Source organism: Schistocerca americana, chromosome 9, assembly GCF_021461395.2.
Source record: "Schistocerca americana isolate TAMUIC-IGC-003095 chromosome 9, iqSchAmer2.1, whole genome shotgun sequence".
Lineage (NCBI taxonomy): Eukaryota > Metazoa > Arthropoda > Insecta > Orthoptera > Acrididae > Schistocerca > Schistocerca americana.
Genome location: NC_060127.1, coordinates 87,813,522 through 87,833,122, shown reverse-complemented (window position 1 = coordinate 87,833,122; position 19,601 = coordinate 87,813,522). Strand labels below are relative to the sequence as shown.

The window sequence follows — 19,601 nt, the reverse complement described above, 5'->3', positions numbered from 1 at the left end:
TGACCGTCTTCATGTTACATATAGTTTGTAGATAAAATGTAAGTTGTTTCGATTATTTGCTGTTGCCGGCTTAAAGATGAATGTTTCATTGTATTTTTGCTGAAATTAATAAATGACTAATCTTTACAATCCTAGCTTTACTAATTTCATTCTATAGTTAACTGCACTTCGTGGTTCCCTGACTCCCGCCTTATAATTTAATATGCGTCAGACAATAAAAATCACAATCCTCTAGTCGACAGGGAACGTGCGAAGATTCCCATGACCACCTCTCCATGAGGGGAAATTCTGTAAATCTTAGGAAGTGTACCAGCTTTGTTCCCACAGAAGGAGTACTGGTGAGGTTTCCGAGGTGCAGATGTGGCAATATTTCTGGGTTAGCAAGACAGAGTAATGAGAGCAAACATAGACCGCTCGTCAATGTATTTTAACGGGGTCCAGGTCTCAGCCTAACCACCCATAAGATAATGGATGCTACTGTCGGCAAAGCTTGCCTGAGCGGTTTAGGGCCCGCACTCACTGACCGACACGGTCATCGGGTAATCTCTTAACCACCGCTCGCCACAGAGATGTCCTCTCGGAAACGTTAATACGAGGAAAAGCGCTTAATTAACATGTCACTCTGCTGAGGGTGGGAAGATCGGTGCTCCACAGTTACAGTAGATTCCACATGCCGAGCAAGGATGTTAACAGACAATACAAAATCCACCAGAAATAAGCTTAATACTAAAATCCAGATGATCACCCATCTAGAGTATTAGCAACTATGTCCTAACAACTCATCTGTATCTGTACAATTGCGAGTATGTACAGGAAGCAAAATAAAGAAATGAAAGTCTGTTGTGCTAATCAAGTGTCCAGAGCAGGATAATACATGAGGTACGGCCTGGAACAGGCCGCCACATCACACTACTTACTCACATACTTACTCTCCACTTGGAATCTAATTTTCCAAAATATGTTCAAAATGGTCCAAATGGCTCTGAGCCCTATGGGACTGAACACCTGGGGCCATCAGCCCGCTAGACTTAGAACAACTTAAAACATATAAGTAATACTCATGACGAGAGTGTTTCAATTACTCAAACAAATGAAGTATTTTTTAGTATTTGGAAACTGTATGTCGAAAGGTTCGGGGTTAAGATGCGCACCTATGCTTAAAGGTTAAACAGATTGGGAAACAATTACGAGAATGATAAGGCTTGCTTCTCATTTCAATCAGCAACAAGGTGCGTCTGGATCCCAATCCGTCTCTTTTGGCTATCTAAGTCTGACTAAAGCCCTGGTAACAGTTGGCTGTTAATATGTCAAAAGTTAAATTGCTTCTCAGTTATGAAGGCCGCTCTGAAGGAACGTTTTAAAATATTACGTATGATCACTTATTACAAGAGGAATCACTCGGCGGAACCCCAAGATCCAGTTAAAAATGGCTCTGAGCACTATGGAACTTAACTTCTGAGGCCATCAGTCCCCTAGAACTTAGAACTACTTAAACCTAACTAACCTAAGTACATCACACACATCCATGCCCGAGGCAGGATTCGAACCTGCGACCGTAGCGGTCGCGCGGTTCCAGGCAGTAGCGCGTAGAACCGCTCGCCCACTCCGGCCGGCTAAAGTTAAAAATATATCAACAATGACGCGGTCTTTCAACGACAGGAACGCACAGCTTAGTACAACAGTTAGTTCAGATTATCTCAAATACAATTGCAATCAAGGATTTGAACCGGTTAGCATCTAAATCTAACCACAAGACCCCTGTTATTAACGGCAACCTGTCGCTTGGTACAATTGTTCCGGCTGTATTTCCGACCACGAGCTGATTCATTAAAACATTAATGATCGGGTATCAACTAGGAAGAAAGGGCAATATACAGGGTGTTACAAAAAGGTACGGCCAAACTTTCAGGAAACATTCCTCACACACAAATAAAGAAAAGATGTTATGTGGACATGTGTCCGGAAACGCTTAATTTCCATGTTAGAGCTAATCTTAGTTTCGTCAGTATGTACTGTACTTCCTCGATTCACCGCCAGTTGGCCCAATTGAAGGAAGGTAATGTTGACTTCGGTGCTTGTGTTGACATGCGACTCATTGCTCTACAGTACTAGCATCAAGCACATCAGTACGTATCATCAACAGGTTAGTGTTCATGACGAACTTGGTTTTGCAGTCAGTGCAATGTTTACAAATACGGAGTTGGCAGATGCCCATTTGATGTATGGATTAGTACGGGGCAATAGCCGTGGCGCGGTACGTTTGTATCGAGACAGATTTCCAGAACGAAGGTGTCCCGACAGGAAGACGTTCGAAGCAATTGATCGGCGTCTTAGGGAGCACGGAACATTCCAGACTATGACTCGCGACTGGGGAAGACCTAGAACGACGAGGACACCTGTAATGGACGAGGCAATTCTTCGTGCAGTTGACGATAGCCCTAATGTCAGCGTCAGAGAAGTTACTGCTGTACAAGGTAACGTTGACCACGTCACTGTATGGAGAGTGCTACGGGAGAACCAGTTGTTTCCGTACCGTGTACAGCGTGTGCAGGCGCTATCAGCAGCTGATTGGCCTCCACGGGTACACTTCTGCGAATGGTTCATCCAACAATGTGTCAATCCTCATTTCAGTGCAAATGTTCTCTTTACGGATGAGGCTTCATTCCATCGTGATCAAATTGTAAACTTTCACAATCAACATGTGTGGGCTGACGAGAATCCGCACGCAATTGTGCAATCACGTCATCAACACAAATTTTCTGTGAACGTTTGGGCAGGCATTGTTGCTGATGTCTTGATTGGGCCCCATGTTTTTCCACCTACGCTCAATGGAGCACGTTATCATGGATTCATACGGGATACTCTACCTGTGCTGCTAGAGCATGTGCCTTTACAAGTACGACACAACATGTGGTTCAAGCACGATGGAGCTCCTGCACATTTCAGTCGAAGTGTTCGTACGCTTCTCAACAACAGATTCGGTGGCCGATGGATTGGTAGAGGCGGACCAATTCCATGGCCTCCACGCTCTCCTGACCTCAACCCTCTTGACTTTCATTTATGGAGGCATTTGAAAGCTTTTGTCTACGCAACCCCGGTACCAAATGTAGAGACTCTTCGTGCTCGTATTGTGGACGGCTGTGATACAATACGCCATTCTCCAGGGCTGCATCAGCGCATCAGGGATTCCATGCGACGGAGGGTGGATGCATGTATCCTCGCTAACGGAGAACATTTTGAACATTTCCTGTAACAAAGTGTTTGAAGTCACGCTGGTACGTTCTGTTGCTGTGTGTTTCCATTCCATGATTAATGTGATTTGAAGAGAAGTAACATGGAAAGTAAGCGTTTCCGGACATGTCCACATAACATATTTTATTTCTTTGTGTGTGAGGAATGTTTCCTGAAAGTTTGGCCGTACCTTTTCGTAACACCCTGTAATATCAGAACAAATTTTCAAACGACAACCAGTGTGTAGTACAATACTACGATCTATATTTACTACCAAAGAGCCGACCGAGTAAACCCTCTGCGGGTCGGGTACAAACCAGAAAATAATAAAGAAAGGCATTATAGTAACAGGGCAAATTTCTTAACGACAACCAGTGTCTTAGTACAATACTAGAGCCAATATTTACGACCAAAGAACCGACCGAGTAAACCTCTGAGGGCTGTGTACAAATCAGAAAATAATTAGTAGGTCGAGTAGACAATGACACACATCACCACGAGTATTACAGAACATTACTCCCCTTTATCAACAAACAGTTCCATGGATCCACGGTGGGTCGCGGCGGTTTCTGTGTGATACCGATGAAAGCCAGGTAGAAGAGGGCACCCAGGCCACGAGCGGTTGTCCGACACGAATGTTGCCAGCCAGCCGACAGGATGTCGGCCTGCTGCTTGTAGTAGAAGCTGACCCCAGTGAAGTGCTCCGGTATCTCCGCTCTGCGCAGGCCAGCCTTGCGCAGCTCGCGGTTTCGCCCGCTCGGACCTCATCATCCCCTCTTGTCGCGACGCTACCGCCAATTCCCAAACTTTGGGCCTCCATTCTCGGTCGAGAGAATATACACTCATGGAAATTGAAATAAGAACACCGTGAATTCATTGTCCCAGGAAGGGGAAACTTTATTGACACATTCCTGGGGTCAGATACATCACATGATCACACTGACAGAACCACAGGCACATAGACACGGGCAACAGAGCATGCACAATGTCGGCACTAGTACAGTGTATATCCACCTTTCGCAGCAATGCAGGCTGCTATTCTCCCATGGAGACGATCGTAGAGATGCTGGATGTAGTCCTGTGGAACGGCTTGCCATGCCATTTCCACCTGGCGCCTCAGTTGGACCAGCGTTCGTGCTGGACGTGCAGACCGCGTGAGACGACGCTTCATCCAGTCCCAAACATGCTCAATGGGGGACAGATCCGGAGATCTTGCTGGCCAGGGTAGTTGACTTACACCTTCTAGAGCACGTTGGGTGGCACGGGATACACGCGGACGTGCATTGTCCTGTTGGAACAGCGAGTTCCCTTGCCGGTCTAGGAATGGTAGAACGATGGGTTCGATGACGGTTTGGATGTACCGTGCACTATTCAGTGTCCCCTCGACGATCACCAGTGGTGTACGGCCAGTGTAGGAGATCGCTCCCCACACCATGATGCCGGGTGTTGGCCCTGTGTGCCTCGGTCGTATGCAGTCCTGATTGTGGCGTTCACCTGCACGGCGCCAAACACGCATACGACCATCATTGGCACCAAGCCAGAAGCGACTCTCATCGCTGAAGACGACACGTCTCCATTCGTCCCTCCATTCACGCCTGTCGCGACACCACTGGACGCGGGCTGCACGATGTTGGGCCGTGAGCGGAAGACGGCCTAACGGTGTGCGGGACCGTAGCCCAGCTTCATGGAGACGGTTGCGAATGGTCCTCGCCGATACCCCAGCAGCAACAGTGTCCCTAATTTGCTGGGAAGTGGCGGTGCGGTACCCTACGGCACTGCGTAGGATTCTACGGTCTTGGCGTGCATCCGTGCGTCGCTGCGGTCCGGTCCCAGGTCGACGGGCACGTGCACCTACCTCCGACCACTGGCGACAACATCGATGTACTGTGGAGACCTCACGCCCCACGTGTTGAGCAATTCGGCGGTACGTCCACCCGGCCTCCCGCATGCCCAGTATACGCCCTCGCTCAAAGTCCGTCAACTGCACATACGGTTCACGTCCACGCTGTCGCGGCATGCTACCAGTGTTAAAGACTGCGATGGAGCTCCGTATGCCACCGCAAACTGGCTGACACTGACGGCGGCGGTGCACAAATGCTGCGCAGCTAGCGCCATTCGACGGCCAACACCGCGGTTCCTGGTGTGTCCGCTGTGCCGTGCGTGTGATCATTGCTTGTACAGCCCTCTCGCAGTGTCCGGAGCAAGTATGGTGGGTCTGACACACCGGTGTCAATGTGTTCTTTTTTCCGTTTCCAGGAGTGTATATACATGGTGGTCCATTGATAGTGACCGGACCAAATATCTCACGAAAAAAGCGTCAAACGAAAAAACTACAAACAACGAAACTTGTCTAGCTTGAAGGGGGAAAGCAGATGGCGCTATAGATGGCCCGCTACGTGGCGCTGCCATAGGTCAAACGGATATCAACCGCGTTTTCTTTTTTTTTTTTAGTAGGAACCCCCATTTTTATTACATATTCGTGTAGTATGTAAAGAAATACGAGTGTTTTAGTTGGACCACTTTTTTCGCTTTGTGATAGATGACGCTGTAATAGTCACAAACATATGGCTCACAATTTTAGACGAACAGTTGGTAACAGGTAGGTTTTTTGAATTAAAATACAGAACCTAGGTACGTTTGAACATTTTGTTTCGGTTGTTCCAATGTGATACATGTACCTTTGTGAACTTATCATTTCTGAGAACGCATGCTGATACAGCAAATTTCCCCACAGAAAGAGATCCGGGGACGTCACATCCGGTGAACGTGCGGGCAATGTTACGGTGCTTCGACGACCAGTTCACCTGTCATTTAATGCCGCTTCAACCGCTCGCGAGCTATGTGCCGGATATCCATCATGTTGGAAGTAAATCGCCATTCTGTCATGCAGTGAAACATCTTGCAGTGACATCGGTAGTACATTCCGTAGGAAATCAGCATACAACGCCCATTTAGATTGCCATCGATAAAATAGGGGCCAATTATCTTTCTTCCCATAATGCCGCACCATACATTAACCCGCCAAGGTCGCTAATGTTCCACTTGTCGCAGCCATCGTGGATTTTCAGTTGCCCAATAGTGCATATTAAGCCGGTTTACGTTGCCGCTGTTGGTGAATGACGCTTCGTCGCCAAATAGAACGCGTGCAAAAAATCTGTCATCGTCCCGTAATTTCTCTTGTGCCCAGCGGCAAAACTGTACACGACGTTCAAAGTCGTCGCCATGCAATTCCTGGTGCTTAGAAATATGGTACAGGTGCAATCGATCTTGATGTAGCATTCTCAACACGGACGTTTTTGAGATTCCCGATTCTCGCTCAATCTGTCTGCTACTATTGTGCGGATCAGCCGCGACAGCAGCTAAAACACCTAATTGGGCATCATCATTTGTTGCAGGTCGTGGCTGACATTTCACGTATGCCTGAACACTTCCTGTTCCCTTAAATAACGTAACTATCCGGCGAACGGTCCGAACACTTGGATGATGTCCTCCAGGATACCGAGAAGCATACATAACACACGCTCGTTGGGCATTTTGATCACAATAGCCATACATCAACACGATATCGACCTTTTCCGCAATTGGTAAACGGTCCATTTTAAGACAGGCAATGTATCACGAAGCAAATACCGCCCGCACTGGCGGAATGTTACGTGATACCACGTACTTATACGTTTGTGACTATTACAGCGCCATCTATCACAAAGCGAAAAAAGTAGTACAACTAAAACATTCATATTTTTTATGTACTACACGAATATCTAATAAAAATGGGGGTTCCTATTTAAAAAACGCAGTTGATATCCGTTTGACCTATGGCAGCGCTGTCTAGCGGGCCAAACATAGCGCCATCTGGTTTCACCCCTTCAAGTTAGACAACTTTCGTTCTTTGCAGTTTTTTCGTTTGATGCTTATTGCGTGAGATATATGGCCCGGTCACTATCAACGAACCACCCTGTATAGATTACAATTCCGTGTTTGGCATGACTGTAAAGCAAGTGTGGAAGAAGAAAAGAAAATTAAATACTAACTAATACGTGGATGCTGATGTTCACTGCTCTTCCGAGACCCAATTCCACTGTGTTGTTTCATGGTGAGAAACATACTTCCTGTGAGTACTCATCCGTTTTATGTACTAACCAAGGTACACGCACTAGAGGGGCTGAGGGAGAACATGTCAGCACCCTGAAAATGCAAGAACAGAATGCTCTGTCTCACACTTATGAAATAGCAGAAATCTCTGGGGCGCACTATGAACAGCTCTGGGTCCGGCGGTATAAGAGATTGCTGAGGTATGCAGAGGCGGTTTTACAGCGGTCGTTCTTACTATAGGATGGAGTCATGTGATAGGCATGTCTTGAGTAATGATAACAGCTGTTTTTTTTTATTGTTATTCATTTTGTCACCCTTTTTAACAGTAAGAACACATTTTGATATGCATTCGTAAATTTTTCAATTGCAGTCCTCAAAGTTTGTACGGCCAGACAGTCCTATTCATCCAGATCTTGTTCAGACATTATTCCAGGTCAAGTGGCTCTTTCACATCAATAATCGTGTTTTTATGGTGGAACAACCAGAGGGTTGCATAAAAACGCGATTATTGATGTGAAAGAGCTACTTGGCTTGGAATAATGTCTGAACAAGATGAAGTACAAAATCTGGATGATACATATATCGCATGACTAGGCCCTCCCATGGGGTAGACCGTTCGCCAAGTGGAAGTCTTCCGATTTGACGCCACATCGACGACTTGCTCGTCGATGGGGATGAAATGATGATGATTAGGACAACACCTACTCCCTGAGCGGAGAAAATCTCCGACCCAGCCGGGAATCGAACCCGGGCCCTTGGGATTGACATTCCGCCGCGCCGACCACTCAGGCACGGGGGCGGACAGCGTTGCTATTAAACCCGTGTATTGAATACCGGCTTCATTTCATTACCAACCGTGAACCGAAGCACAATATTTCACAGATCGTGGTTTCACCAACATTGAAATCAATGACTGGTTTCAGATACCAATATTGCACTTCCGAGATTGTGTATTATTTCTAGTTTCAGATGTACCGGTAAAGAAACACGTTTTCGCTTTTCGGACGTTTTTCAGCACCAACAGTCGTCAATGACTGAACACCGCAAAAATTTCAGTACACTGCTATTATCATTCACCTGCAGCCACTTCTGGGATAAAGATAAATTTTCAGCAAAAAAAAGTGGGAAAAATAGGCCACGAATGATACGCCAAAAAGCAGATAATCCGCCAGTGGATAATCGAGAGTTTACTATAATAAGAAAGTGCAGTTTTCAGAAAACTTTGAGAAAGTTCACGAATACGTAGTATGGGATTTTGCCCATCATGTCATAAGTATTACTCCATGAGAATATTTGGCATGTGCTCCTAACGAATTCCATAGAAATACTAAAGGAACGGGGAAAATGTTGTCTCATTTCTGGATGACAGCCAAGGACGTCATATGTGGGCGACGTTTCGTGAACAAGATGAAAGATTTTTAGAAAAACGTTATCACTTCCGAATACAAAATACCTCCTTAAATTATTTGCAGTGGTGGATAGCAAAGTAAATGAGTTCTGTAGTTTAAAAGTCTCTGTTTAATTAAAGTAAAGAGTAATAGCTCAACATCCAACCTGCAGCTGTGCCATGAGGCTGCTGAGTCTTCGGGGATGTGCGAGTGTACGTAGGTATTGTGACAAAGTTTAAGAAAATGCCTACGAAGATGTTCGGAAATGGGCTGAATATGAAAGTGAGAGTTGCACCTAGGTGAATGTAGGTATTTGAATGCCAGGCTTTTCCTTAAATTGTATGAAATTAAACAAAGTTAGGATCGAACACAGAGACCTCCGACTAAGCAGATATTTGTCCATTGGGTAGTCTTGTGACGTTAAGTAACCTTGGATTCTCTTATGACACTGACCTGTTCATCAGCTTGGAGTGTCTCATGGCTGTTTATGACCTGAACATTGCCTAAAAGTGCATGTACATTTAGGTAATTAAGGTACAGCCTTGAACTGCTCCACTTGAGGTACTGTGGTACTAGTAAGTCTTGTTAGATATCAAAATACCAATCTAATATGAAAACATTCTGTTCGTTACACAGGAGTTGTCGTTCACTTTTACCGTGAGCAAAGAATTCCACTTGTTCTAGTATGTTTAAGAAGTAGCTTTTAAGTGCCTTGTGTTAAGCCTATAAACTACACTGATAAGCCAATATATTATGACCACTTCCCACGACGACCCTGGATGGTGTCTGATAATGGGACGCGGTAAAGGCTTTTAAGTGCCTTGTGTTAAGCCTATAAACTACACTGATAAGCCAATATATTATGACCACTTCCCACGACGACCCTGGATGGTGTCTGATAATGGGACGCGGTAAAAAATTATGTAAGTACAGCAGACAGGGAGGGAGGATCACACTGGGTTTCAAATGCGGAAATCCATTGATATAATTGACAGATTATTCCTACGCAGAGCCTGTGAAGGTCTGTCTCAAAAACAGCGAACCTGGTAGCATGTCCACTTGCTACTATCTTGAGCATCTGCGGAGAAAGTTAGAAGAACAGTAAAGTTACCACTATGCGCTAAATGGTTGGACGTCCACGAATCTTCACAGAAAGTGGGTTTCGGAGGCCTGTGTGCTCCGTAAAGTAGGAAAGATGGTGATCTGTGGGGAATCCGCCGAAAGAACACAAATGCTGGAGAACATCGTTCGTTGTACATTGTTCAATATGGAGCTCCGCAGCGGACCACTGCTATGTGTTTAAATGTTGACCCAGTGACTTCCTCAATTAAGATTGCAGTGGTTACGGGATCATCGGAATTGGGCTGTCGATCAACGGAAACGTGTCGGCTCTTCGGGTGAATTACATTTTTGCTACACTATGTCGATAGTCGTGTCCACAAACACCATCATCGAGGTGAATGTAGCTCGAAACGTGCAGCGCCCCACGGACGCCGGCTGGTGTGTAGCAATGTTATGCTATGGGTGACAATCTCCTGAGCTTGCATGGGACTTCTGGTAGTAACTGAAGACAGCTGCGAACCACCTGCACACATACATGCTTGATATCTCCCCCCGGGTGCGATGTCACCTTTCAGCAGTATAACTGTCCGTGTCTCGGAGCCAGAACCATGCTACAGTGGTTTGAAGAGCATTTTAGTGAATACACATTGGTGTCTCGGCGACTAAATTCGCCTATGGAACCCATCGCTGTCGGGCGCCATCACCGGTTCAAAATGGTTCAAATGGCTCTGAGCACTATGGGACTTAACATCTGAGGTCATCAGTCCCATAGAACTTAGAACTACTTAAACCTAACTAACCTAAGGACGTCACACACATCCATGCCCGAGGCAGGATTCGAACCTGCGACAGTAGCAGCCGCGTGGTTCCGTACTGAAGCGCCTAGAACCGCTCGGCCACCACGGCCGGCCCTCCATCCCCGTTATTTACGCGAATTACATGAACTGTGAATAGGCATCTAATGCGAAATGCCTCCACAAACCTACCACCGAACTGTCAGATTCTTGATACGTGGAAAGACGGACAAACAAACTACTAAGCAGGTGATCATAACGTTTTGGCTCATCAGTGCATCGGGTACAAGTACATGACCTATTTTATGTTTCTCGATGATCACATGATTATAGAGGGCACTGTTGCACTGATCATAGCCGGCGACATGCAAGCACCTTCGCCGACCCACTGTATTTCCTTTCACCAGTATTATTTACTGAATTTTTATGTCTTCTCTTTTCGTCAGATAAATTCAATAGCTCCCGAGGTGCCCCGGGATTCCTCTTAAGCCTCATCTTTATTTTTTTTAGTTTTACACTCTTTTTTCCCTGTTTCATCTCGAATCCTCTCATTCCCGAGCGTGGGCTTCGTGACAATTCGGTCAGCAACTGACGTGTCCGGAGCAAAGCCGCAGTTTCCTTCCTGCTCCTTAAGTGGAGTCGTTTATATTCCCCTGCCTCGCACTAATGGAGCAGTCAGTGTGAGAGGAAGAGCGAATGCTGGCTTGTACAAGGAGTCTCTTGGAATTCTCTGTACGCCTTAGAAGAGCAGTGTTCCAGCTAGCGTCCACAGCTCAGTCTTCTAGTTTGCTTCGTGAGTAGGTGGCGACAATAGAATCCAAGTTCCTCTCTGCAGAGTTAACTACCGACCACCGACATGGACGGTAGCGACGGTGAGAAACCGAATGGTAGTGAGCTGAACTCTGGCAACAATGAAGAAGCAACGTCAGAAGAACTTGCTATGATAGTGGATTCCTTAAATGCTGTGAACAGAGACGCAGATAATCCAGCACAAGATGAAGGCGTCGAGATGATTAGCCTCGAAAAGAACTCGTGGGCGGTGAACGACAGCGACAACGAACGGCAAAGGAGAAGGTCAGATACACTGCCGCTCGCGGATGCAGAATGGCAGTGCAGAAATGGTTCTGATGATACAGCTGGGCATCACACGGACGCAGAAGCAACACAAGCAGAATCGGTAAGTGGCCGAGCTCAAAGTGTACAGCAGATAATTACGTACCCCCAATCTGATGTTGGCCCGTTTCAAATCATTATTAACACTAAGGATTAGCATGTGGATCATCTACATCCTATGTCTTTGGGTAGACTGCAACATCGCGACTGCGATGGCACAAATACATTTATCACAAACATAATACCATCAGAATGCAATCACATAAAAGCAGCAACTGGGAAAACTACAGACACTTTCGCTCGGAGTCAAGTTTTGCAGAACAGTAACACGGAGGCTTTTACTCCCTCATTCATAGCGACAAGGGATGGTATCATCCTAGATGTGGACGTTACTTTGTCTGAAGAAGAAATTTGGGAAGTTATCCGGTGAAGCGAAATAAAAGTGAAACATTATACTAAATCTACTACAGTATAAGGGAATATTTGGAAAACACCTATTCAGTATCCAGAATGAGATTTTCACTCTGCAGCGGAGTGTGCGCTGATATGAAACTTCCTGGCAGATTAAAACTGTGTGCCCGACCGAGACTCGAACTCGGGACCTTCACCTATTCAGTATGTCCCAAAAAAGACGACTGCATTTCTGTTTAGGGAGTAAGATTCCAGGTGATGACCTTCGAACGTCTGTTTTCTAGTGTCTCAAGTGTTTGAGATTTAGATACGGAAGAAATCAGTATCTTAGAGTAGCGTCCCCTGTCATTTTTCTCCTTGACTAATTAACTAATTAAGATGACCTATAAGGAATGCTCCTGCCGTGACAGGTTACTGCGTGGAACATGCTAACAGTGCAAATTTTTGCTCACGAATTTTTGTAAGTGGAGGTCTACTTTGACCAACTCGTAACGAGGATATTTAGAGAAAAAAAAAGAAATTCTTCCAATCCCTCTGTGGCATGAATCAACAAACCAGTGTTTAGTAGTATTAGCTTAAAACAGTCTTGGTTGCAATTTTAGTTTTCTTATTTATCAACTACGCGTTTCACCTAAATTAGGCATCTTCAAGCTGATCTTAATATGGTATTTCTTAGGACGATCGTATAGACAGTGTAGCTAAAGAGCATCGTCGAGTACATCAGGCCAACATCGTCTTCGTTAACCTCATAAATACTTTCTAGGCGGACATGAGTGACTCCAAGACCTGCATAACGCATTCCAGTTCACAGGAGCCGATAATAGAATAAGAAGGGGCTTACGTAGTAACTACCGGTACTTATGCAGGACTTGGAGTCACTCATGTCCATCTAGAAAGTATTTACTGAGGTTAACGAAGTTGATGTTGGCCTGATGTGCTCGACGATGCTCTTTAGCTACACTGTCTAAAGGATCGTCCTAAGAAATACCATATTAAGATCAGCCTGAAGATGAGTAAATAAGGTGAAACGCGTAGTTGATACATAAAGAAACTAAAATAGCAACAAAGACTGTCTTCAACTAATACAGAAAAAAAGCTTCATACAACTTACATTGAAGCAGTGTCGTTATTTGACTGTAATGTTTATGCAATGAATGCATTTACGCCATAAGGGAAATTACGTCGATAGCTGCAGACACCGTCCAATACAGACACTGCACTAATGTATTTCATGCCAAAGCCAAGGCAACCTGCCGAGGAAACAAAATAATAAGTACAAGAAATACACTACTGGCCATTAAAATTGCTACACCACGAAGATGACGTGCTACACACGCTAAATTTAACCGACGAAGACGCTGTGATATGCAAATGATTGGCTTTCAGAGAACTCACACAAGGTTGGCGCCGGTAGCGACACCTACAACGTGCTGGCATGAGGAAAGTTTCCAACCGATTTCTCATACACAAACATCAGTTGACCGGCGTTGCCTCGTGAAACGTTGTTGCGATGACTCGTGTAAGGATTGGAAATGCGTACCATCACGTTTCCGACTTTGACAAATGTCGGATTGTAGCCTATCACGATTGTGGTTTATCGTATCGCGACATTGCTGGTCGCGTTGGTCGAAACCCAATGACTGTTAGCAGAATATGGAATCGGTGGGTTCAGGAGGATAATACGGAACGCCGTGCTGGATCCCAACGGCCTCGTGTTACCTGCAGTCGAGATGACAGGCATCTTATCCGTATGGATGTAACGGATCGTGCAGCCACGTCTCGATCCCTGAGTCAACAGATGGGGGCGTTTGCAAGACAACAACCATCTGCACGAACAGTTCGACGTTTGCAGCAGCATGGACTATCAGCTCGGAGACCATGGCTGCGGTTACCTTGACGCTGCATCACAGAGAGGAGCGTCTGCGATGGTGTACTCAACGACGAACCTGGGTGCACGAATGGCAAAACGTCATTTTTTCGGATGAATCCAGTTTCTGTTTACAGCTTTATGATGGTCGCATTCGTGTTTGGCAACATCACGGTGAATGCACATTGGAAGCGTGTATTCGTCGTCACCATACTGGCGTATCACCCGGTGTAACAGTATGGAGTGCAATTGGTTACACTTCTCTGTCACCTCTTGTTCGCATTGACAGCACTTTGAACAGTGGACGTTACATTTCAGATGTGTTACGACCCGTGGCTCTACCCTTCATTCGATCCCTGCGAAACCCTACACTTCAGCGGGATAATGCACGACCGCATGTTGCAGGTCCTGTACGGGCCTTTCTGGATACAGAAAGTGTTCGACTGCTGCCCGGGCCAGCACATTCTCCAGATCTCTCACCAATTGAAAACGTCTGGTCAATGGTGGCCGAGCATCTGGCTCGTCATAATACGCCAGTCACTACTCTTGATGAACTGTGGTATCGTGTTGAAGCTGCAATGGCAGCTGTACCTGTGCACGCCAACCAAGCTCTGTTTGACTCAATGCCCAGGCGTATGAAGGCCGTTATTACGGCCAGAGGTGGTTGTTCTGGGTACTGATTTCTCAGGATCTATGTACCCAAATCGCGTGAAAATGTAATCACATGTCAGTTCTAGTATAATATATTTGTCCAATGAATACCCGTTTATCACCTGCATTTCATTTCTTCCGATGACAGTAAAAATTTGTGCTCGACTGGGACTCGAACCTGGATTTCTCGCTTTACACGAGCGGTCGCGTTAACCTCTTTTTATCTCATTTTGTTCGTGATTGTTCGTTCTATTTGTTCGGGTCGGACGTCCCATGACGTTTGTTCAAGTTCATCGTGGTTCCATTAACTCAGTGTTTTATTACAGAGGGCCGCTAACCCTCTGGCCGAACACACTGAGCTACCGTGCCGGCAACCTCTTTGGCTATGTGTGCACAACTCACGTCCCGACCCAGACTTCCATACGTCATCGGTCCCGCGTCACAACATGTACTCGTGCACACATTACGTAATTCGTGTACAGGTGAGCGCATTTTAATTAGAAGTCACTGCCCGGTATAGGCGGATATTGCAGGGCCTTTGCTGTTAAGAAGAACTGTCCAACGTTCCTTCGGACATGCATGCAAATCAGGCAGCGACTTTCAATTAAAATGTCCTCCCCTGTACGGGAATCACATACCGGGTGTACCGGTATGAAATGAGCGTTTTTTTTGGTGAAAATGAAACACTAATTTTGAATTGAAAAGTAAGAACATTTTATTCAAAGTACTGACCATTGCTTTCTATACATTTTGACCACCTTTCTGGCAATTTGTGGACACCACGCCAAAAGAAATGTTCGTCTTTTGAAGCAAACCAAACAGACACCCAATTTTCGACTTCTTCGTAGGAATCGAAGTGTTCCACAGCCAATGCGTGTCCTATTGATGAAAAGAAATGGTAGTCGGAAGGGGCCAAGTCTGGTGAATACGGCGGGTGGGGTAGCAGCTCCCAGCCAAGTGTTTTGATTGTATCCTGAACCAGTTTTTGTTTGTGTGCAGATGCATTATCGTGTAAAAAAATTACTTTGCCATGTCTTCTGGCCCATTCTGGTCTTTTTTCGATCAATGCATAGTTCAAATTGATCATTTGTTGTCTTTAGCGATTTTTATTCACAGTTTCACCGGGTTTTAGAAGCTCATGATACACCACACCTTCCTGATCCCACCAAATACAGAGCATTGACTTCTTGCCGAATCGATCTAGTTTTGCAGTCGATGTTGATGGTTGTCCAGTATTAACCCATGATTTTTCCCGTTTAGGATTCTTAAAATAAATCCATTTTTCATCGCCAGTAGCAATTCGATGCAAAATTGCACGAATAGCCTAAGTTGTTAAGGCTACGGCTTGCGTAAAGCGGGAAATCCGGGTTCGAGACCGGGTCGATCACAAACATTTGTTGTTATTCCCTTCCACACATGAAGGTTGTCCGTTTTAACAACTACGAATGCATTTCATGTATTTCATAACGGCTGTTGTAGTGGCAGCAGTGCCTGTTGCTCCGGACAATCTTCGAAGCACTATTGCTTCGTTCTTCTTAACAACATAGACATTTGCAATATTGTATAAATAATAAGTTTCTCACTGTGAGGGAATCACATCTTTGTGCGAACAATGTGGGAAGCAGACGCTAGGACATATGGAAGTTTGCGTTTGCCTGTGAAGCATGTTTGGGTAGACGAAGGCGTTAAGACAACCTCTCGTGTAAAGCGAGAAATCTAGGTTCAATTCCTGGTCGGGTACAAACTGTCATTTGGCTCCAGTAAGTTGTGTATCTGCGGCGGTACTATATTCACAATTTGCGAATACATTTCCTAATTCTTGCGATTTCCCTAGTTCAATAGGAGCCAGTTTGCCTACCTCACATGTTGTAAAGAAGTCTCGACGTCCCCATTGGTTTTTCTTTCCGCCGGTCGCAGATTCTAACAGGCTTATACTCGACGGTGAATGATGAAATGGTAGGTGGAAAAGTCTCAACGCCACTTTAATGACAGTATCGAAATAAAGAGATGCCATCTTATTTTCTTTATAAAAATAAGGAAAGAGCAGTAATAATTGGTTGCATTCAACCGCATTTCTTTCGTACACTCAGCTTAACAACGCGTTTGAGGTGACAATGCTCTCATCACCAGGTAGTAAATCTTAACTCATGATGTTATAACAGTAAAAAGTTACCAATAGAACTGTGGGTTTCATAAAATAAAATAGAATAAGAACACGAAACTTCCTGGCAGACTAAAACTGTATGCCGGACCGAGACTCCAACTCGGGACCTGCAAGGTTCACGAGAGAGCTTCTGTGTAGTTTGGAACGTGGGGGACGAGGTACTGGTGGAATTAAAGCTTTGACGACAGGTCTTGAGTACTGCTTCAGTAGCTCAGTCGGTAGAGGACTTGCCCGCGAAAGGCAAAGGTTCGGAGTTCGAGTCTCGGTCCGACACACAGTTTTAATCTGCCAGGAAGTTTCATATCAGCGCACACTCCGCTGCAGGATTAAAATTTCATTCTAGAATAAAAACACATTTAACTTGTGTCCTCGACTTCTGTCACTAGCCTGATCTGCTGTGGCCTCCAAGAGCTTCAAACAGCACTTGAATTAAAATTCAGAGTGTCCAGTCTCCACTTATCGGCCACCACTTGTAAGTTCACAATAATCTTCACATGAGACCACACGATATTGGAGCCACGCGAAAATTTTTTTGGAAATTTGTGTTAAGTTCCTATGGCACCAAAGTGCTGAGGTCACCGGTCCTACGCTACTTAATCTAACTTAAAGTAACTTACGCTAAGGTTCAAATGGCTCTGAGCACTATGGGACTCAACTGCTGTGGTCATTAGTCCCCTAGAACTTAGAACTAAAACCTAACTAACCTAAGGACATCACACATATCCATGCCCGAGGCAGGATTCGAACCTGCGACCGTAGCAGTCGCACGGTTCCGGACTGCGCGCCTAGAACCGCGAGACCACCGCGGCCGGCTTACGCTAAGGACAACACACTCACACCCATGCCCGAGGGAGGACTCGAACCTCCGAGAGGGGGAGCCGCGCGAACCGTGACAAGGCACTTAGACCGCTCGGCTGGAGTCACGCGAGATCGCATATAAACATTTTCCGAGGGCAAATAATCCTTCCACTTTGGTCGAAGACACACATTACTAAGATCGCGGTTTTGACCTGAATACTAGTCGAAGACTGTGTATGTACACTGTCCAGCAACATTAATGTGATTGCTGGTAATAATCCCGAGTAGCCAACTTTTGCAGCACGACCCACTGTGAGATGTGCTGCAAGAGTGTCGCGAGGTTCTGGAAGGTACCGACAGGGATGTGGGACCATGCTGACTCCAGTACTGTAGTTAGCTTCGCCAGGTATCTCCGTTTCCATGACGCCAACAGCACGATCAAAGTGGACCCACAGGTTCTCGATTGGGTTTAACTCCGGGGAGTTTGGAGGCCAGGGGAGTACGGTAAACTCGTTCTGGTGCTGTTCAAACCATGCACGTCCACTGCGAGCTGTTTGACACGTTGCATTGTCCTGCTGGTAGATGCCATAGTGCCGAGGAGCGACAAACTGCATGTAAGAGTGTACATGATCCCCAAGGATAGAAGCATGCTTGTGTAGATCCAGAACGACGAGATCGAAATACACTCCTGTAAATGGAAAAAAGAACACATTGACACCGGTGTGTCAGACCCACCATACTTGCTCCGGACACTGCGAGAGGGCTGTACAAGCGACGATCACACGCACGGCACAGCGGACACACCAGGAACCGCGGTGTTGGCCGTCGAATGGCGCTAGCTGCGCAGCATTTGTGCACCGCCGCCGTCAGTGTCAGCCAGTTTGCCGTGGCATACGGAGCTCCATCGCAGTCTTTAACACTGGTAGCATGCCGCGACAGCGTGGACGTGAACCGTATGTGCAGTTGACGGACTTTGAGCGAGGGCGTATAGTGGGCATGCGGGAGGCCGGGTGGACGTACCGCCGAATTGCTCAACACGTGGGGCGTGAGGTCTCCACAGTACATCGATGTTGTCGCCAGTGGTCGGCGGAAGGTGCACGTGACCGTCGACCTGGGACCGGACCGCAGTGACGCACGGATGCACGCCAAGACCGTAGGATCCTACGCAGTGCCGTAGGGGACCGCACCACCACTTCCCAGCAAATTAGGGACACTGTTGCTCCTGGGGTATCGGCGAAGACCATTCGCAACCGTCTCCATGAAGCTGGGCTACGGTCCCGCACACCGTTAGGCCGTCTTCCGCTCACGCCCCAACATCGTGCAGCCCGCCTCCAGTGGTGTCGCGACAGGCGTGAATGGAGGGACGAATGGAGACGTGTCGTCTTCAGCGATGAGAGTCGCTTCTGCCTTGGTGCCAATGATGGTCGTATGCGTGTTTGGCGCCGTGCAGGTGAGCGCCACAATCAGGACTGCATACGACCGAGGCACACAGCGCCAACACCCGGCATCATGGTGTGGGGAGCGATCTCCTACACTGGCCGTACACCACTGGTGATCGTCGAGGGGACACTGAATAGTGCAGGGTACATCCAAACCGTCATCGAACCCATCGTTCTACCATTCCTAGACCGGCAAGGGAACGTGCTGTTCCAACAGGACAATGCACGTCCGCATGTATCCCGTGCCACCCAACGTGCTCTAGAAGGTGTAAGTCAACTACCCTGGCCAGCAAGATCTCCGGATCTGTCCCCCATTGAGCATGTTTGTGACTGGATGAAGCGTCGTCTCACGCGGTCTGCACGTCCAGCACGAACGCTGGTCCAACTGAGGCGCCAGGTGGAAATGGCATGGCAAGCCGTTCCACAGGACTACATCCAGCATCTCTACGATCGTCTCCATGGGAGAATAGCAGCCTGCATTGCTGCGAAAGGTGGATATACACTGTACTAGTGCCGACATTGTGCATGCTCTGTTGCCTGTGTCTATGTGCCTGTGGTTCTGTCGGTGTGATCATGTGATGTATCTGACCC

General features: G+C 46.5%; 1 protein-coding gene across 1 annotated transcript in view; it reads left to right on the top strand.

Moving 5' to 3' along the window:
- Positions 1–11,259: 11,259 nt before the first annotated feature.
- Positions 11,260–19,601, top strand: part of LOC124551283 — a 34,052-nt gene continuing 25,710 nt past the window's right edge. The window contains exon 1 of the mRNA XM_047126287.1: positions 11,260–11,744. Coding sequence (XP_046982243.1) covers positions 11,424–11,744 — 321 coding nt within the window. The 5' untranslated portion in view covers positions 11,260–11,423. The remainder of the gene's footprint in view (positions 11,745–19,601) is intronic.